This window comes from Armigeres subalbatus, chromosome 1 (assembly GCF_024139115.2).
Source record: "Armigeres subalbatus isolate Guangzhou_Male chromosome 1, GZ_Asu_2, whole genome shotgun sequence".
In the NCBI taxonomy this organism is placed as follows: Eukaryota; Metazoa; Arthropoda; class Insecta; order Diptera; family Culicidae; genus Armigeres; species Armigeres subalbatus.
In genome coordinates, this window is record NC_085139.1 from 9926147 (window position 1) to 9942168 (window position 16022).

Below are 16022 nucleotides of genomic sequence, written 5' to 3' on the forward strand. Positions count from 1 at the left end.
TCACGTATTTTGCCTTTCCAAGCCATAATCTGATTCATATTTGCGAAGCAAATAAATTTGAAATAAAAACTGTTCCGATTTTGTAACATTTTCTACTTTATCACCCCAAAATTCACCAAGGGGGTGATAAAATCGGGATATTACTGTACCAAGAAGGGGTCACACAAAGTGTGTAATGTTCAATAATTGCATTCATTACGGAGCCCACGACAAGGAAAATAACTATTTAAAATACAAACATATCCCAAGAAAGGGTCTCACAACTTGTTTATTTTCAAATAACTGCCTCCACTAAGGAGGTTGATCCACCGACCTTGACTCTATGGAGTTCATAGACTAGCTGGAGCCCAAAACAAAAACTACTTGGAATACAAACATATATCACGATGGGGTTACAAAACTTGTTTATTCTTCGATAACTGCCTACATTACGGAGATTGATCCACAGACCTTGACTATATGGAGCTCGTAGACTACCTGGAACCAATGACAACAACAAGACCTACTTGGAACACAAACATATACTAAGAAGGCGTACCACAGCTTGATTATTCTTCTATAACTGCATCCGTTACGGAGGTTGATCCATAGACCTTGACTCTATGGAGTTCATAGACTACCTGGAGCCCACGACGGCAACAAAAACTACTTGGAATACAAACATATACCAAGAAGGGGTCACGCAACTTGCTTATTCTTCTAGACCTGCCTCCATTACGGAGATTGATCCGAAGGTCTTGACTGAATGGAGTTCGTAGACTACCTGGAATTCACGACAACAACAAGAACTACATGAAAGATAAACATATACCAAGAAGGGGTCACACACTTGTTTATTCTTCAATAACTGCCTCCAGTACGGAGGTTGATCCACAGACCTCGCATCCATGGAGTTCGTGGACTACCTGCAGTCCACGACAACAAGAACTACTTGGAATACAAACATAAACCAATAACTACATCCATTACGGAGGTTGATCCACAGACCTTGACTATATGGAGTTCGTAGACTACCTGGAATCAATGACAACAACAAGAACTACTTGGAATGTGAACATGTTTTAAGAAGAGGTCATTGGATGAGATTTATTGGATGACCCGGAACGTATACTGTGAAAGCAATTTGCACGATAGACCTTTGGTTACGCTAGCAGACCTTATGATTTTAATTCAGGGATTTTTTGGATGACTTGGGCCTTACTCCAGGGGTTTTGGAGACCCAGAACATATACCGTAAACACCGACTATTCTAAGAAGAGCAATGAGCATGTAATATATTTGAAACTGGTCGATAGTCCTTTGGTCACGCGTGTGGACTCTCAAGCCTTACTTCAAAGATTTCTTGTATAACCATGGAAAAAGCTGTAAACCTTGATAATGGGCAAAAACTATATGAGTTTCTGTTTCCAAAACTGTCAAAATAATCTATATCGGTTGAAAATTGTTGAAGTTATGGAAATATCAATTTATGGGAACACGGGTACTCTGTCGGCCATCCACGTGGTAAAAAAAATCAGATGCCCCTCCCAACGTCCCTCCTCACTGTATCAACGTGATTTTCTCACAGATGCTACATTTTATGGAGTTCTTAGATGTCACCGAGTTTCAGCTTTCAGCTATAAAAAGACATTGAAATATCACCACTTGAAGTTGAAAAAGGAACACGTGTACCCTGTCGGCCGCATAAGGGTTAAAGAGCACAATGAGTACTACTTGTCAACATAATTTTTGGAAAATGGCGTATACGTCAGTTTGCCAGATTACGGCAGTGAATTCCCCCTAGAATGCATTCTGAATTCCCTCATGAATTCATCTTGACTTCCCCCCGAAATTCATTCTGAATTCCCCAGAGAATTTTTCGCGGAGTAACTTCAGGAATGTTGGAGTTCTTTCAGGAAATCCCACAGGAATTACTCCAAACATTCTTTTCGAAGCTCCTCCAAAAATGACTGCTTCCTCCAGGATTTCTTCCTGCAGCTTTTCCAGAAATTCCTCCTGCAGGGATTCCTCCTGTAGTTCCTTAAGGAATTTTTTTTTCAGGGATTCCTCTAAACGTCTTATATTACTAATTATACCTGATGTTCATCCAGGATATCCTTTTGGAGTTCTTACGGGAATCCTCCAGATATTACTGCTGATGTTACTACAGAAAATACTCCTTGAGTTCCTCTGGAAACTACTTCTGGATTTCCTCCTAGAACTTCTCTCTGATTTTTTCTGGAATTCTTTCAAATATGTCTCCTTTGCTTTCAGGAGCGCGAAGTTCTTTCAGGAATTCTTCTCGAAGTTCCTTCTTGGAGTTCCTCCAGCAATTCATCCAGTAATTCCTCCTGGAGCTCCCCATGGAGTTTCTTCAAAAGTTCATCTATGAGTCTTTCCAGAAATTTATCTTAGAGTTACTCCAGGAATTCTTGGAATAACTCACGCTTGTTGGAATTCAGAATTAATTCCTCGAGGAATTGAGAAAGATTTTTTTGGGGACATTCAGAATGAATTCCTGGGGGAATTCAGAATCTATTCCTGGGGGAATTTAGAATTAATTCTTGTAGGAATTCAGGATGAACTCCTGGGGGAACTTAGAATGAATGTCTGGAGGATTTCTGGATGAATTCCTGGAGAAATTCAGGGCGAATTCCTGGATGAGATCTTCAGAAGCAATTTCTGGAGAAGCTCCAAGAAGAATTTTCCGGGAAACTCCAGGAAAAATTCCTACAGGAGCTCAAAAAAGAATTCATGGATGAACCCAGGAGATTCCTGTATAATTTTTGACGGAATCCCAGGAGTAATATTTAGAAAAACTCCAAAAGAAAATGATGAAAAAATAGCAAAAGAAATTTCTAGAGGAATTCCAAGAGAGTTTCCTTTAGTACGAACATGTTCTCTAGGAGGAATTTCGAAGGAAGATCAGGAGGTATCTATGGAGCAATTCCATGAGGGATGCTTAAAAAATCTTTGAGAGGAATTCCTGGCCTAAGATGAATCTCTGGATGAACTTCGGGAAGAATTTCATAATGGATGTTCGGGGAGAATTTCTTGACTAGCATTAGGAGAAATTTCTGGATGAACTGCAGGAGGAAGGCCGGAAGAAGTTCTTCAATGAATTCCTCCTGCAATTCTGGAGTTCTGTCTAAAGTTCCTCCTGGAATTCCTTTAGACGATTCTCTTGGAGTTCTTCCAGAAGGTCCTTCGGGAATAGTTCCGGCAATTTCCTACATAAATTCCTCTTGAAATTCCTCCAGAATTTCATCTTGGATCTAGTCAATCTTTCTAGAATTCCTTTAAGAGATCCTCCACGAACTAACATAAGTTCCTCCTCAAATTTATCCTGAACTTCTTCCTTGAAATCCTACAGCCGTTTTGTTTCAAATTTCTCTGAGAGTTCCTCCTGGAACTGCTCTAGGAATTATTCTTAAACTTTCTCCAAATATTTCTGCTGGAAGAAACCTCTAATGGAAATCCTCCTGGAACTACTTAGGGAATTTCTGCAGGAATTCACATATTTATCCTGGAATTCTTTCAGGTATTCATCATCGAATTCCTGCGGTAACTACTTCAGCAATATCTCCCAGAGATTCCTTTCAGAATTCTACTAGGTTTCAGGAGCATCGCTGCAGCATCTTCAATGGGAATCCTTCCAAAAATTCAACTTAAATGTTTTTGGGTCTTCACTGAAAGCCCTTCCTATCTAAATAAAATAAATTCCCCATAATTTCAAAAGAACACCCTCAGATCATCGGAATTAATAAAAACTTCCCTAGAATTAAAGAAGGAACTCTTCGGCCCTTAAAAATTACTCAGAGTTACATATAAGCTGTTGATATTACTGGAGGATTTTCTAAAATTACTTCAGGATTTCCGAGGATTCTTTTTGAATATGGCTTTTTCCGAAATTTCCAGTGTTATCAGTTTTTTGGGGAGTTTTTGAGGAAGTTTGTTTGGGGAGTTTGTTCGTGGGGCCCCCCTCAGCCGTGCGTGAAGACGCCGGTCTAGGCAATTTTCGAATTGGAATTGAAACAATATCATCGTGCTAGCCTCATGATATACGAATGCAAAAATGGGAACCTGGCTTTGAAACCTCGCAGTTAATAACTGTGGAAGTGCTGAATGAACACTAAGCTGCGAGGCGGCACTGTCCCAGTGTGGGGATGTAATGCCAATAAGAAGAAGAAGACGTTCGAAGAAATAATTGATGATAATTCAGTGTGTTTTTGGTGGAATTACAACAAGAACCTTTCAAATTTATCCCAGACTGATTGTTTATGTGCAAATTGTGGTATCTGGTAGCTGTCTGTCTGCCTGTTTTGGTTAGGCAGAACGGCAACTACCCAAGCCGTTCCTGGGTGGACAATAGGCAAAATAACAGCGATTTCAACAATGCTGTTCTACTAAAATTTCAATTTCTGTTCGCTTCATACTCCTATTTATACTGTTCTTCATTGTTGCGCTCGCTCTTTACTTTGAGCTGTTGTACTCACCGATAAATGCCAATAAATCAATAATGATTGAGTCATGTACGGTGATCGTAAAACTTTCCCAATTGTTTTGTTCTGCTAAAGAACGATCCATAACGTAGGTATATCACGCGGAAATTGGCAATATTCAAACTGCCGCCTCCCTTCGTCACGATATTTGCATTGAACATCTAAAATCGTCATATTTTTAGAAACACATTAGGTTTTGTTGTGGAAGGATCCTGAATTTAAATTATTGGAATTCATATTCTTTGAAATCACAAAACAATCCTTAGATTTTCATGGCTGAACTATGATTCATCCAAACGTTTTCCTGCTCCATATAATTTTGCATTCAAGCAGTGTGGTACAACTTGCATGCAACATGCTGGATGGCCACAGACTGCAAAAAACGTGAAACGGAACTATCCGGCTGGTTCTCAGAGGCCGTTACGTGAAAATATAATCTGCCTTCATTGACGATTTTTGCCATCCAATCAAGAAATTTGGTTGAACAATCGCTGGAATCAAATTTCTCAAAGTTGCCGTTCCACGTTTTTTTGCGACATTGGTACTTTACGTTACAAATCTTGGCTCGGTTCTTGTAACATTAAAATTTCTAAATTATTTTAATAGATGTATGCAAAGAGTAATGACTAGTAAATACGTTAATCACATTCCTTTAATCCACCGAGTCGAAAGTAGTAATAAACACAAAAATAAAACAGATATTGCTCAGTTTTCGAAGGAGTTCCTGGAAGAATTTCTACAGTAACTCCCTGAGTAACTTCCGAAACGATTCATGGGGAATTTCCTAGGGAAGATCATAAGCAACATCCAGGGTTTGCAGAAATCGCTCTTAATAGATAACGAACAACGATAAAAGAGAGGCAAAAACTGTTCCGAATAATAACAAGCCATGATAACAAATTTATCAAACTTGTATACAGTTGCGAAAAAACAGAATCGGATAGGCAGCCCCCACAGAAAAATGATGATTTTCGCTTTGTTTTCGCTCCTTTCGTGTTGGTTACTGCACAGCTGTGTAGAACAAGTTGAAATGCATCATCAGAGTCAGTGCTCCCCACATTTGGAGCTTTCTAAAAGAAATTTATCATGGGGTATAACATCCCGAATCAGTCCTCTATCATGACAGCTTGCAAAAAATGTTTCTCGCGGTATGCTACATATCGTATATGTATACAGAGATGATAAGTTAGAGACTTGCTCTTTCTCTTTAGGATTCAATCCCTGACAACATAGACCTGTGCAGCGGTTCATTAAATTCACTCACCCGATGGATTTTGACATTTGAGCGGGTCGTCTTCTCGAACAAAAGTTCATTTTGCGTTCATTATGCGACCCGCTCAAACGTCATAATTTCTTGGAAGAGTTCATTTTGCGTTAGTCTATCTGTAGCAAGTTGCTTAAGAATTTTTGGAGGGAGTCCAATCGTAAACAACAATGCCGGTAAACGTCAAGACTTATGGAACGTACACACGGTCAAGCAGTTTGACCAACATTGACTCCACCTCTCGTTTATTCAGACATCCATCAAGTTTTACCAACAGCGGCACGAACATTCAATTTATTCGACCAACAATATCACACACGAACGACCGAAGTGCCAACTTGAGCATCAACCATCAAAAAATATATGGGGGTTTGTGCAACTTCACTACAAATGCTCAAACATGTTCGGCGAACCATGGCTCCACCCCCGACAACTCAAACCAAAATCAAACCGTTTTAATTTTTTCCAACCGAGCCGCTAACTGTCTAATGGTTGTTCGAACAACTTCACACACGTTCAAACAAAGCAGCAACCGAAGCGTTTTCTTGGGGGCGGAGTCAATGTTCGTCAAACTGCTTGACTGGTGTGTACGTAGCATTAGACAGTGCCTTATTGATGGTATCACTTTTTGCGTAGAACATGTTTCAAGTTTCCCGCTACTGCCCGCTTTGCCTACTTACCACACAAATACACTGTACTGTACGCCTCTTGCTAACCGCGGTCAACGTGTGGTCATCGAACAAAACGACAATCTGCATCCCGTTTCAACCTGTTTTGTATTTTTGTTTCCCCTTAGCCTACTTCTACCCAACTTAAAACCACTTTACAATCTACCATGGCACACTTGACCTTCCCCAACCACTCGGATGCAGCCAATAGGCAAAAAATCGCCTCAAAAGTCACTCAGCGACCAAACACGAGCAGCCAGTCATGGTCCGTTTATTTCCCGTTTCTCAGTTTCCGTTCTCGTTTTCCGGATAGTCCTCCTCGTACTCCTCGGGCTCACCCGGGGCACCATCGTCCTCCTCCTCGCCGTATTCGCTCTCGTTTTCCGTCCCCGTGACGTCCGGTAGGTAGTCTTTGTGCGGTGGCGATGGCATTGCCGGTTCCTGATACTGAAAAGTGGAACAAAACGAAAAATTCATACGGACAAATGTTGGCGCAATGTGAATGCGGATCTTACCACTTTGGGTGCCCGCCAACCACATCCCGGCAGCGGCAGGCCATCCATTCCCAGTGGACACGGCGCATCCAGGCCCGGCACGCCCTGGTCACCTTTGTCGCCGCGGTCTCCCTTACGGCCCCGTTTTCCGATGGGGCCTGGTTCGCCTTTGGTGCCCTTCTCGCCCAGCGGCCCCTCATGTCCCGGGATACCGTCCGTGCCCTAGAGGAGATTTGGTTACAAAGAAACGTGTGGGGAAGTGCGGGCACAGAGTGGGCGAGGGCGCGCTTGATGGATGATGGAAACTCACACAGCGACTAACAGACTCAACACTTTTCTAATGTTTATCGGACAATACTTGAATTTCAAACCGTAATTAAAAAGTTAAGCGTACACTCTTCAGATTTCAACACATTTTCTTCGAGCGTTATGTCTGTTTGACTGTGGTGGTGTAGGCATGCAGGGAAATGAAACACGGGGGCAGATTGAAATGAATTGGTTCTGTATTTTTTTTTGTACACGAGTTTTCGTATTTACAGAAGAATATTTTATTTTTTCAATTACACTAGAAAGACATGACTATAAGATGCTTGCTGCAGTTCTATAAATAATTATTACGAGCATTTACGTTTGTTATTTAACAGCCTTTTTATGTACAACAATTGCATTAAGTATCTGAGTAGCAAAATGCCATCCGGCGACCCCTCTGTTGAACTCTCGTAGCTGTTGGCCTTGATCCAGTATGTCCGGTCGTCATGGATGATGGCGGTTCTGTTTTTGTTTTGATTAGACAGCTCAAGTGCTGTCAATTAGTTTTCCGTCCGCTGCAAGAGTCAAGGCCAACCTCTGTCGGTGAGTGTTTTTCCGCTCATCATTAGCGGAGGATGGGGTTCTGGATGGCTTCCGTGCAAGTCAACCGTGGTTTAGAGTCGTAGAGAAGACTGACAAAAACCCATCTTCAACAGGCACAGTCTCCCTGTCGCTTATGAGGGCGTGCAGGGACGGTACAGATAGAAGCAACATTCATCATCCGAGAAAGTGGAGACAAGGATAGATAGGGAATCAATTTAGAGACACTTGACGCGTTTGATGATTGCTCTTGGTAGAGATGATGGTTTGAATTGAGGCATTGAGTGGAGACTCGGAGGCTGGGGAGTATTGTACACAGTGGTAGTAGAAGTGAGGTTTGTAATATCAGTAAGGGTACTCTCAATCGTCTGGTTTTTCACAAAACGTGCTTATACAAGAGAGGATATTTACAGGCAATCCGGGATCACCTCTTTCTCCTTTGATGCCAGTTTCACCCTGTGCGCCCTTCATTCCATCCAAACCAGGGGGTCCCTAGATGTAGAGTGGGAATAGATGAATAAATTACTTAATTAATATCATTGGTGTTTTCGCTCTACCAAATTTTAATTCTAATATCAGTCCATACGTTTAGTGCCAGTTCAGTCTACGAGTGTCAATTTTGTGTTAATTAGAACCCATGTTAGTAATCATGCCCAATCCGTGACCCCCGTGCACATTGGTGTTAGTTAAATTTAAATACCTGTCATAAATTCAAGGCTTGCTCCGATAATCTTCTCGATTTCCATTCCTTCGAACATGCAATGCAAATTTAATCACGCAGCAAGCGCATTAACAAAAGCAGCTTTTCCTCACTTAATTCCGCAATTTATTGTTGCAACGCATCGCTTTAATGGTGGGCGTCGTTTGCCGCTTTTAAAATTCCATTTCATTTCATTAATTATATAATTTCAATTAAATGAGTTAGCGGACTGCCACTCCCCCGGGACGGAAAGCCGAGGGAAAGCTGCAATTTGCTTTCGAATTTCACCGTCCCGCAACCCAGCCCAGGACTGCAGCAATTCGACAACGTGTGGCCAAAGCAAGACTTGGGCCAGGCTCGGAGCGTGGCTGTCGGTGCGGGGTGGTTGTTTTTCTTATGTTTTTACGAAGCACTTCCGGCGATCCTTCGATGATGTTGCCGACGAAGAAAAGAGCGCTGGCGCTTATCTTTAACTGTAGGAAAGTTTTTTCTTTCTTTTTCCCCGCTGTAAGTTTCTCCATATTCTTGTCAGTCAGAGTCTGAAGTATTTCCCGTTTGTTGTGTTCCATACTTCGGCGAAAAGTGTTCCGTGTGGAAAATGCCGAGCTGTGCAGGAATATTTAAAACTGAAATGAGGGGGATTAAGTGTTTCGCATTTTGTAAAAAAAAAGCTCGACAGCGAAGTGGGATTGTTGCATTTAAATTGATTACCTTGAGCGTAAGCAGCGCTGAAGGGAAAGAGAGCTGTTTTTTGGTCTGCTTGTCGACATCGAAACATAAATACAGTAAACGGTTTCAAGTAGGATTCGATTATATTGAAGCATTTTCAGGTCCGTTGTAAACATACGTAATTAATACCTTACGGGAAGACACCTTTACGTGGTGTGTTAAGCTCTACCATGGTCAAATTGCCAGCTACTGGCAAATCCTGATCCAGCGAATACCATTCCAATATCCAACTTCTTGATATTATGTCGCTAAGCCGAGGACTTTTAGTTAAGTAAGTTCATCATCAACATTTTGTTCCCCTCGCTAGTTACACACTTAAATCGAGATTTCTGCCTCGGTAATATTTTTTACCGATTTTGCCCGGTAATCATGAATTTTAACCGAGAGATCGGTTAATTTTGAAGAATTTACTGATGTTTGTAATATATTATACCGACTTCTCAGCAATGTAATACAGTTTACAGGGTTTTTGTAAATTAAATAACCGAGTTGCTCTGTTCAACAAACTCTGTTTATAGATGTCAAAAAAATACCGAGCGATCAGTAAAACGAATGTGCTTTGCTGAGCTTACGGTAATACTTTTACCGAGCTCGGTCCCAGTAGACGCATGCATGACGCCATATTGTGTATACAGTTTTTCGGATTTTAAGTCGTAGTTTGTGCGCATATTTAGATGTCCAGCCAAAAAAAATTTGCTGGTGGATAATCCGGTAAGTATAGAAACGTGTTCGGTCGCTATAATATATAAAATAAAATATAAAATATATTAAACCTTTACTTGAATTTTAGAAAGTTTGCTGCATCGTTGAAGTTATTTCGTCCCCGTAATGAGGATAAAGGAAATCAATATGTTGCTGCTCATCGCCAACGCAGTCTACGGAAGGTGTCGAACTGATCTTCCTCCTGCTCGATTCATATTACCCGATGCACACCGTTGTACCCATTGGATCAAGTACCGAAACGCAATGAAAAGGAACGGTGATTGTAACGGTAGGGGTTTTGCAAGAAAGGCACATCTAATCATGCCGATACAGTTGCCGTTCCGTTCTATACGAGGTTATATATAAGGTAATGTGACCATACGTCCCGCGTTTCGCCGGACAGTCCCACATTTTCCCAATTTGTCCCGCGCTGAAAAGCGTCCCGCGAAACGTCCTGCTTTCAACTTATTTCTTATTCATGTCCCGCGAAATACAGAAAAATAGAATACATTATTAACTATTAATTAGTTTTTTAAAGGCCCTCCTTAGCCATGCGGTAAGACGCGCGGCTACAAAGCAAGACCATGCTGAGGGTGGCTGGGTTCGATTCCCCGTACCGGTCTAGGCAATTTTCGGATTGGAAATTGTCTCGACTTCCTGGGCATAAAAGTATCATCGTGCTAGCCTCATGATATACGAATGCAAAAATGGTAACCTGGCTTAGAAACCTCGCAGTTATTAACTGTGGAAGTGCTTAATGAACACTAAGCTGCGAGGCGGCTCTGTCCCAGTGTGGGGATGTAATGCCAATAAGAAGAAGAAGTAGTATTTTTAAAAAAACTATTAGATTTTAAAAAATTAATAATTTTGACTTAGACTAACGTTTTGTAAGGCAATCATATGGATCATAGAAATCAAGATTAAAATGTTCTCCTGTGACAAAAATTAAATTATCTCTATAGTTTGTTTTACCCAAGCCTCTTACCCTAGGAAGCTTGTAAGCAGATTTTGCTTCCATGTATTTCCTGCTGCGTAATTGCTTGGATTTCGACACGGAACGTCGAAAATTCCACTCCGTTTAAATGCCATGCGGACCAAAATATTGCGGAAAATCTACCCCAGTTAGAAGACTGTGTTGATATTGGATATCGATAGCAACGTTGGGAAAAACTCAAATTCCTAAATCTGTTCCAAAATTTGAATCAAGCGCGAGTAAACACCTCATGGCACAAAGAATCGTTAGTGATTCTGTTGGCCATAAGAAGGAACCCCTCACGAAGAATAAAAACTAGAGTTCCCTTCTCTACACAACGGCAGGCTACGGACTGATACTTCTGCAAGCAGCTGCAGTTCTCTTTATTCAGCAATATACAATAAATCCATAACAATATTCCTTAACCTACCCAAGAGCAACTACAACCAACTGGCGCCCGCTTTCTATCCATCTTCGATTTACAGCGAAGCGTCGCACACTACCTGATATTCCAACAGATTCGACTCGCGGTTTACATCATTGCTTGATTTATACGTGTTATTCTCCATTAAATTAATCGAATTTACTTTCTTGGTTAAAACAATTTGAAATAAATCCATAGGTAACATAAAATACGCTTTTATTGGGTTTTGATGCTTTTTGAAGCGAAATCTTTTTTAGCGAATAAGCGGAACGATGCGATTCTGCATGCAAAAATCATGCACGATGCTCTCTCTGCAGAATCGCAAGCGATCTGAAATAGGACGGAATTTTCGATTTTCTGAGCAGATACCTATTCTTATTCATTATCACCTGTTTTGAAATAAATTGGAGTTAAAACCGTGGAAACCAGAATAGGCCTTTAGAAAAATATGATCTAATTAATTCATAATCACAGTATCTACTTTTGTTAGGTATTTTAGAAAGAGTTATTTACGTTATTTGGAAAATAGTTTTCGAGGTTCGATATCATTGCTTCTATTGCTACAAAAAAAATTCTAACAAAATTCTATGAACTAAACGATCTACAGCTGAAAGTCTTTTAACTGCAACGCTTTTCAACTGCAATTCGATAGTTGCAACAGTTTTGCAGATATTGGACTAACTGTCCGCTAAACTTCAAAATTATACTAAACTTCATGGCAGCTCCATTGAGCTACACATTCAACATTACATTCCCCGCTGTAAGTTTCTCCATATTCTTGTCAGTCAGAGTCTGAAGTATTTCCCGTTTGTTGTGTTCCATACTTCGGCGAAAAGTGTTCTGTGTGGAAAATGCCGAGCTGTGCAGGAATATTTTTAAAACTGAAATGAGGGGGATTAAGTGTTTCGCATTTTGTAAAAAAAAAGCTCGACAGCGAAGTGGGATTGTTGCATTTAAATTGATTACCTTGAGCGTAAGCAGCGCTGAAGGGAAAGAGAGCTGTTTTTTGGTCTGCTTGTCGACATCGAAACATAAATACAGTAAACGGTTTCAAGTAGGATTCGATTATATTGAAGCATTTTCAGGTCCGTTGTAAACATACGTAATTAATACCTTACGGGAAGACACCTTTACGTGTGTGTTAAGCTCTATCATGGTCAAATTGCCAGCTACTGGCAAATCTTGATCCAGCGAATACCATTCCAATATCCAACTTCTTGATATTATGTCGCTAAGCCGAGGACTTTTAGTTAAGTAAGTTCATCATTAACATTTTGTTCCCCTCGCTAGTTACTCACTTAAATCGAGATTTCTGCCTCGGTAATATTTTTTACCGATTTTGCCCGGTAATCATGAATTTTAACCGAGAGATCGGTTAATTTTGAAGAATTTACTGACGCTTGTAATATATTATACCGACTTCTCAGCAATGTAATACAGTTTACAGGGTTTTGTAAATAAAATAACCGAGTTGCTCTGTTCAATAAACTCTGTTTATAAATGTCAAAAAAAAAAATACCGAGCAATCAGTAAAACGAATGTGCTTTGCTGAGCTTACGGTAATACTTTTTACCGAGTTCAGGTCCCAGTAGACGCATGCATGATGCCATATTGTGTATAATTTTTTCGGATTTTAAGTCGTAGTTTGTGCGCATATTTAGATGTCCAGCCAAAAAATGTTTGCTGGTGGATAATTCGGTAAGTATAGAAACGTGTTCGGTCGCTATAATATATAAAATAAAATATAAAATATATTAAACCTTTACTTGAATTTTAGAAAGTTTGCTGCATCGTTGAAGTTATTTCGTCCCCGTAATGAGGATAAAGGAAATCAATATGTTGCTGCTCATCGCCAACGCAGTCTACGGAAGGTGTCGAACTGATCTTCCTCCTGCTCGATTCACATTACCCGATGCGCACCGTTGTACCCATTGGATCAAGTATCGAAACGCAATGAAAAGGAACGGTGATGGTAACGGTAGGGTTTTTGCAAGAAAGGCACATCTAATCATGCCGTTACAGTTGCCGTTCCGTTCTATACGAGGTTATATATAAGGTAATGTGACCATACGTCCCTCGTTTCGCGGGACAGTCCCGCATTTTCCCAATTTGTCCCGCGATGAAAAGCGTCCCGCGAAACGTCACGCTTTCAACTTATTTCCATTTTATGTCCCGCGAAATACAGAAAAATAGAATACATTATTAGGGGCCCTCCTTAGCCGTGCGGTAAGACGCGCGGCTACAAAGCAAGACCATGCTGAGGGTGGCTGGGTTCGATTCCCGGTGCCGGTCTAGGCAATTTTCGGATTGGAAATTGTCTCGACTTCCCTGGGCATAAAAGTATCATCGTGCTAGCCTCATGATATACGAATGCAAAAATGGTAACCTGGCTTAGAAACCTCGCAGTTATTAACTGTGGAAGTGCTTAATGAACACTAAGCTGCGAGGCGGCTCTGTCCCAGTGTGGGGATGTAATGCCAATAAGAAGAAGAAGTAGTATTTTTAAAAAAACTATTAGATTTTAAAAAATTAATAATTTTGACTTAGACTAACGTTTTGTAAGGCAATCATATAAATCATAGAAATCAAGATTAAAATGTTCTCCTGTGACAAAAATTAAATTATCTCTATAGTTTGTTATACCCAAGCCTCATACCCTGGGAAGATTGTAAGCAGATTTTGCTTCCATGTATTTCCTGCTGCCTAATTGCTTAGATTTCGACACGGAACGTCGAAAATTCCACTCCGTTCAAATGCCATGCGGACCAAAATCTTGCGGAAAGTCTACCCCAGTTAGAAGACTGTGTTGATATTGGATATCGATAGCAATGTTGGGAAAAACTCAAATTCCGAAATCTTTTCCAAAATTTAAATCAAACGCGAGTCAACACCTCATGGCACAGAGAATCGTTAGTGATTCTGTTGGCCATAAGAAGGGAACCCCCTCACGAAGAACAAAGATTAGAGTTCCCTCTCTACACCACGGCAGGCTACTGACTGATACTTCTGCCAGCAGCTGCAGTTCTCTTTATTCAGCAATAAGTATATACAATAAATCCATAACAATATTCCTTAATCTACCCAAGAGCAACTACAACCAACTGGCGCCCGCTTTCTATCCATCTTCGATCTACAGCGAAGCGTCGCACACTACCTGATATTCCAACAGATTCGACTCGCGGTTTACATCATTGCTTGATTTCTATGTGTTATTCTCTATTAAATTAATCGAATTTACTTTCTTGGTTAAAACAATGGAAAAATAAATCCATAGGTATCATAAAATACGCTTTTATTGGGTTTGTTGGTGCTTTTGAAGCGAAATCCTTTTTGGCGAATAAGCGGAACGATGAGATTCTGCATGCAAAACTCATGCTCGATGCTCTCCCTGCAGAATCGCAAGCAATCTGAAATGGGACGGAATTTTTGATTTGCTGAGCAGATATCTATTCTTATTCATTATCACCTGTTTTGAAATAAATTGGAACGAAAACCGTGGAAACCAGAATTTAGAAAAATATGATCTAATTAATTCATAATCACAGTATCTACTTTTGTTAGGTAATTTAGAAAGAGTTATTTAGGTTATTCGGAAAACAGTTTTCGAGGTTCGATATCATTACTTCTATCGCTACAAAAAAAATTCTAACAAAATTCTATAAACTAAACGATCTACAGCTGAAAGACTTTTAACTGCAACGCTTTTCAACTGCTATTCGATAGTTGCAACAGTTTTGCAGATATTGGACTAACTGTCCGCTAAACTTCAAAATTATTCTAATTCTATTATTCAGCTCCATTGAGCTACACATTCAACATTTGGTAACAAATAAAAAAAATAAAGATTTGATTTAAACGTAGGTATTACTAAAACATATCAAACTATGAACTTTTTTTGTCCCGCGCTCACACACAATTTATCTGGTCACATTAATATAAGGGAACATCTAGAATCATTCCACCGACTTAGTCGGTTTTGTTTAAGACACTGCGGAAATAACTTTTTTTTTAAATAAACATATTTCCGAACGAAAAAGGTTTTCTTTTATTTTTTTCTTATCCATGAAATACCAAAAATGCAAAGTTACATTTTGCTCGGTAATATTTATTACAGAGGTCGGTATTCTTTTTACAGATTATTCAGTATTTTCTTACTGAGCGTTCAGTATTTTTTACAGATTATCTCAGTAATATTTGACATCTCATCATCGAGAGTGCAAACCGAGGACTCGGTAAATTGTTGAATCTTTTTACTGAGCGGCTAGGGTAAATGATGTATCTTGGACAAGCGCAGGACATTCATTAGAAAATATATCGAGATTGAATAGTATAAAACAATTGAAAACCACTAGGTTCATCCAAATACATAACCTATGATTAGTCTTGTGTCTCCATTGACCAATTTTTGTAAAAATTAAGATTACTAGGTGTAAACTGTGATATACTGCGAACTGAAATATTTTCTTTTTGGACATCAAATATATAATTTCGACATGAAAAATGCATATATTTTGGACAGAGTCATTTTCTCCTAATTTAAAAATGGCCACCTACAGATCTCAATGGTATGACTTACCTACACGTATCCACATTCATTAAAATGCATTTATTTGCTTAACTGACATAGATTAAACCAGAAATTAACATTGTTTCGCAATCTTATCGATATCATTGAAAACAGCCTGGAAGTTGGCAATTAATTGTTCATCCATGTACTGTACATGGGGTGACCAATAAA

At 39.8% G+C, this 16022-nt stretch overlaps 1 protein-coding gene across 13 annotated transcripts in view; it reads right to left on the bottom strand.

The window, feature by feature from the left end:
* Nucleotides 1-6502: 6502 nt before the first annotated feature.
* The window catches only part of LOC134221577 (collagen alpha chain CG42342), a 638959-nt gene continuing 629439 nt past the window's right edge, over nucleotides 6503-16022 (bottom strand). For all 13 annotated transcript variants that reach the window (XM_062700773.1, XM_062700777.1, XM_062700769.1 and 10 more), the window contains 3 exons: nucleotides 8168-8248; nucleotides 6929-7129; nucleotides 6503-6860 (listed from right to left, as the gene is read on the bottom strand). In XM_062700773.1, the coding sequence (XP_062556757.1) occupies nucleotides 6699-6860; nucleotides 6929-7129; nucleotides 8168-8248 (444 nt within the window). In that variant the 3' untranslated portion in view covers nucleotides 6503-6698. The remainder of the gene's footprint in view (nucleotides 6861-6928; nucleotides 7130-8167; nucleotides 8249-16022) is intronic.